The sequence below is a fragment of the Octopus bimaculoides genome, chromosome 13, assembly GCF_001194135.2.
Source record: "Octopus bimaculoides isolate UCB-OBI-ISO-001 chromosome 13, ASM119413v2, whole genome shotgun sequence".
NCBI classification, from domain to species: Eukaryota; Metazoa; Mollusca; class Cephalopoda; order Octopoda; family Octopodidae; genus Octopus; species Octopus bimaculoides.
This window is the reverse complement of record NC_068993.1, coordinates 7,138,119-7,143,257: the sequence shown is the minus strand read 5'-3', so window position 1 is coordinate 7,143,257 and position 5,139 is coordinate 7,138,119. Positions and strand designations below refer to the sequence as shown.

At 45.8% G+C, this 5,139-nt stretch overlaps 1 protein-coding gene and 1 long non-coding RNA gene across 2 annotated transcripts in view; one reads left to right on the top strand and one right to left on the bottom strand.

Moving 5' to 3' along the window:
• The window catches only part of LOC128249265 (uncharacterized), a 134,384-nt gene that overhangs the window by 111,387 nt on the left and 17,858 nt on the right, over positions 1–5,139 (top strand). The window lies entirely within an intron of this gene.
• LOC106879396 (neurogenic protein mastermind) overlaps positions 7–5,139 on the bottom strand; it is a 147,152-nt gene continuing 142,019 nt past the window's right edge. The window contains exon 2 of the mRNA XM_052972314.1: positions 7–3,411. Coding sequence (XP_052828274.1) covers positions 502–3,411 — 2,910 coding nt within the window. The 3' untranslated portion in view covers positions 7–501. The remainder of the gene's footprint in view (positions 3,412–5,139) is intronic.

Below are 5,139 nucleotides of genomic sequence, written 5' to 3'. Positions count from 1 at the left end.
TTTTGAAAAAAGAAAAAACTTTTTTTTTCTTTTACGTATATCTCTTTCTTTCTTATTCGTCACGGAATATATTTTTGAGACTCTTTTATCTACAAGAGTTGCTTTCAATTTAAGAATTTTTTTTTTTTTAGATGTGTATGTGATGCGAGAATGTTTCGCTTCTTAAGTCTTTTTCGCTTGAAATTACTTTTCTTTTGTCATCATCGAAATTAGAAAAAAAAAAAAAAAAAAAAGCCTCCTTCATTCCACCTGACCATGTGACAAACATGATTAATTAATCAATGAAATCTGATAGACCAAATTGTCTGATTGGTACCCAAAATGAAATGAATCATGTCTGTTTTCCATCGTCACATTTTTTTTTCCTTTACAAATCACTATTATTGTTTATTATTATCATAAATTTATTATTATTATTATCATTACCATTATTATTATTATTATAATAATTATTATTATTGTAAATTTCTTTCCATGTTAACCCAACCCATTCCATTTTTTTTATTTGCCAAGTATCTCATCTAACAAGTTAAAGTCCGCCGTATTTGAACTCTGAATGCTATCGAAAATGTCCGCGTTACTCGTGTTGGCGCTATCCAAAAAGTTCATAAAGTCCTCCTGCGTGGTTGTGGCCGGGTAGCCGTTCTGGTGGGTATTCACGGGACCCGACACTGCAAAACCCGCTCCAGAGCCGAGACTGTAAGGAGACGAAGACGCTGGCGTACAGTGCATCAGGGTAGGTCTCACGCCCATTCGTTGTGACATCTGTATGCTTTGTTGTTGTTGCTGCTGTTGTTGTTGCTGCTGCTGCTGTTGCTGTTGTTGTTGGACCTGCAGCAGCTGTGAATTCTGGTGTAACATTGCCGCCTGCCCGGGCAAACCATCCAGTTGTGATTGGTGCATGTGCGACACATGCTGTCCAGGCGGCATGCCACCAGGATTTGTGTAACCACCATACTGCTGCATCATACCAGGGCCTGCTGTTGCTAGGTGCATGCGTGACATTGCAATGGAACTGTTGTTTGCACCAGCCATCCGTGCACCAGGCTGACCTTGCATCATTGGCCGAGGCCAGTCTCCGGAACTTCGTGGGCGCGATATGTTCAGCCCGTCAGGTCCGACGTTCACGTTAGGCGGTCGCTGGTTCCGCATGATCGAGCTTTTGTACGTGGGCGTCAACGGTCGTTGCGATCGACTGGTGACAGAACCACCCACTGGAGTCTGTGTAGGGGCTTGTGTTGTGTACGGTGAGTGTCTGGTCAATGAGGGGCTAGGGTAGTTAGATACAGGGGCTTGGGAGGTGTTAGCCGATGGCATAACAGAGGTGGTCATCTGCTGTACAGCGGTAACTTGTGCTGAATGTAAGAGGCCAGCTTGGCTAGAATTAGCTTCCGTCTTACCCGGCACACTATACCCAGGCTGTATCGTGCTGCTGGTTTGGTTAATCATGTTTTGCATTGTCTGTAAAGGGTTTGCGCCGTTTGTACCAAACGACGTGGTGCCATTGGTGCTAGTCTGTTGCAGCTTGTAGTCAGGGGGTGGCGGTCGACTCATGTACTGTTGCATTTGGGTAGGGCAGGGTGGACCACCGGCGTTCTGCTGCTGTTGCTGTTGCTGCTGCTGCTGCTGTTGCTGCTCTAGCATAGATTCGCGAGATTTCGTTTGGCACACGTGTTCAGCATGCACTTTGTCGTGCATGATGCTCATTTGGTCAGTCATGTACTGGCTTTGGGCCATCGCACCTGGGTTGAGGGACAGCGACTGCTGCTGACTCATTGATATCTGTTGAGGGGCCTGTTGCATCTGCAGCTGTTGGGTCTGTGACATTTGCATCCGGTGTGCACCATGCGATACTTGCATCTGTTGTGTTTGTGTGATTTGCATGGGCTGTGGACCTTGATTCTGGTTAAAGTGCGCTCGCACTTGATCCTGCAACTGTTGCAGGGACGATGGCGAAGGGCCACCCTGAGCCGAAGTTACCTGCACCCCCATTGGATCGGGATAGTGAGACAACGGTTTGGTAGCCCCAAAAGGTAACGACATATCAGTCTTGCCTGGCATCGGCTGTGGATAGCCCGGAGGTACTGGCTGACCTCGCAGCTGGTTTAAATGAGGAGGCGGCTGTTGACCGTAAGCATAGGAGTTTTGGCCTGGCATGCCCGGCGGTGCCTGACCGAAACCCGCATATCCGTTGCCTCGGCCAAACTGGTCTATGTCGGAACCTGGGTCACCAAACGGCCCGAGGGATGGGGACTTCATCGCGTACGTCTGGTTCTGGTGCTGAGCAGCCATCTGCTTCAGAGTCTCGGCAGCGGGACCGGTGTCCGAGAGGACGTGGGGTTGGTGGGATCCACGAAACGTTTGGATCGGTGTCGGAGTACGTACACCACCCATGTTCTGGTTGGTGTCGTACAGAGAATTGAGAGGGTTGCTACCAGGTGGCGGAGTATCTACAAATGGTGGACCTTTCGGCGGAAGACTAGGAGAACTTGTAGTTAAAGGACCAAACATATTTAGTGTATCATCTCGGTTCTCCTTGTCAAGATAGACTTCTTCAAAATCGTCCAATCCTTTCAAATCTTCCTTGTCAAGGTTCTCCAAAATGCTTTGCAAAAGCTCAGGATCTAGGTTCAAATTGCCGATGATGTTGTCGGACAAACTGTTATTGTTGTTGTTGTGATTGTTATTATTGTTGATGGTATTGTTGTTGTTGTGATTGTTATGATTGTTGTTGTTGTTATTGTTGTTGTTGTGACCGGTATTCTGTTGTTGCTGTGCTCCTAGACATTGGCTCTCGTCGCAAGGTTCCTGCTTGCATTCGACGCTCGTCTGGATGCTGCTTGACTGCGGGGAGCCGTCGTTTGTGGACCCATATTGGGTTTTCACACTGGTCACTGTAACGTTGGTGTGGATGGTCTGAGGGTGTTCAGTGGGGTTGTTGATCTGCTGGACAATCTTCACCGACAAGCTTGACAAAGGATTGTTATCGACGCTGGTCGCAGAGCTGTTGCTGTTTTGCTGCTGCTGCTGCTGCTGTTGTTGTTGTTGTTGTTGTTGCGACTGTGGCGTCGTTTGAGGTGGAGGTGCTTGCGGCTGCTGTTGCTGCTGGTGGTGGTGGTGATGGTGATGCTGAGCGTGTTGGTGCTGCTGATGGTGATGCTGTTGTTGCTGCTGCTGTTGGTTGTGTTGAAGGTTTGGATGATGGGAAGAAGCGGAAGAGGAGGAAGATGATACCGCAACTGCTGCAGCTGCTGCTGCTGCAGCTGCCGCGGCCGCTGCTGCTGCTGACGGGTCGTCGTAGGTATAACCACTTGCTGCCGCTGCACTTGTGCTGCTCACATCACCTGCGTTAGGTAGGGAAGAGGCTGCCTCGCTAACTGCTCGATTCTCCTTTTTCGATTTTAGTTTTGACTGAAAAATATATAAAGTAAAAATACAAAATTAGAGATGCCATACAATCAGATATCACAAATATAACAACAATGATAATAATAATAATAATAATGCAGTTCTATATTTGAGAGATATTTGTCCTCATCTTGTTTTTTGTTAGCACAACGTTTCGGCTGATATATCCTCCAGCCTTCATCAGGTGTCTTGTAGAAATTTCGAACTTGGGTTCAAATTCCTGAGGTATTTTTCGATATTATTATTATTCAGGTCACAGCCTGGAATCGAACTCGGAATCTTGGGGTTAGTAGCCCGTGCTCTTAACCACTACACCATATACCCATGGGCATATAATAATAATAATAATAATAATAATAATAAGAGCACTCAGAGAGCGCAAACCTCTGCCAAGACAACACCAACGTCCTCTCAACAATTAGTCAGATATGATTTTTAAAATGAGAATATCTGAAATAAACTTGACTGCTCTCACAAACGAGAATACTAAACATGAACCCAACCCCTCTCAGAAATTAAGTAAAAAAAAACAAGAAAAATAATCCAGAATCCTTGTCCGGTTCTGGATCAATCCCAAAATCTAATCAGCTCGTAGCAGTCAAGAGGCCAAAATCCATCGAGAGGTTCTGGAGATGTCTTGTCCACGGACAAACAAACAAACACAACTGAAAACAATACCTCTGCTTTAGCTAAGGTGGAGGTAATAATCCCGCTCAAAAGGTTCTTGAATAGACGTTGAACAAAACACATTTGTTTCCAAAGGTGAATTATCGAAACCCTACAGAATTCCGCTCAACACATGGCTATGATGCTCCCCCACTGCTTCTGATCAGAGATGCACATATCGTCAGCCACCAAGGGACATGCTCAACTGGTTACGGTCAAACAACTGACAAGTAAATCTGTGGTATTGAGCAGAATATTTGCTGTAGCCCATCTTTTATGCTAAGACAAAGCAACGTACATGATAACACTTCCAATCAATTAAGATCAGAATCCAAGAGAGCCACTGCCTATTATTATTATTTGCATTAGCAAAAAAAGAGGGCTAACTTGACTGACGGCAATTCTTCAAGATGGTGCTCCAGCATGACCGCAGTCTAATAACTAACACTTGGGAAACAATAAAAGATCTTCATAAAGTCACTCACAGGCACACTCCAGTTTGTAACCCACAGGAACTCTGTCGCCTACCACCACCACCACCACTCGGGCATCTCTCTTCCTCCCCCCCCATCACCCCCTGGACCCATGTGAGCATCGCTGTCATCCAAGTTGTGCGATTTGTTTTCAATCTTCCAGGTTCGTTCGTGAGACATGACAGCAAAGAAGAGCACATTCATTCGCTGCGTGAAATTAGACTCGGAAAGTTTGCGAGGAACCCACTGACCCAATTTGCTGACTTTTCCAATGGCACGCAGGTGTCGATGAATGGTTGAATGACCAAATCCAAGCTTCTCTGTGAGTTCTTCAACAGTTACAATGGAATTTTGTTCCACCAGGGTTTGCAGGACGTCTTCGTTGAGTTCTACAGATCTTCCAGGACAAGACTCGTCTTCTAGGCTGTAGTTTCTGGCTCGGAATTTCTGGAATCACCGTTGCCACTGGTTTACATTTATTGTCCGATCCCCATATACTGCATTAATATTCCTCGCATTTTCCATTGCGTGGTTACCTTTATTGATCACATAAAGCAAAATATGCCAAATATACTCCTTGGTCCCTTCCATT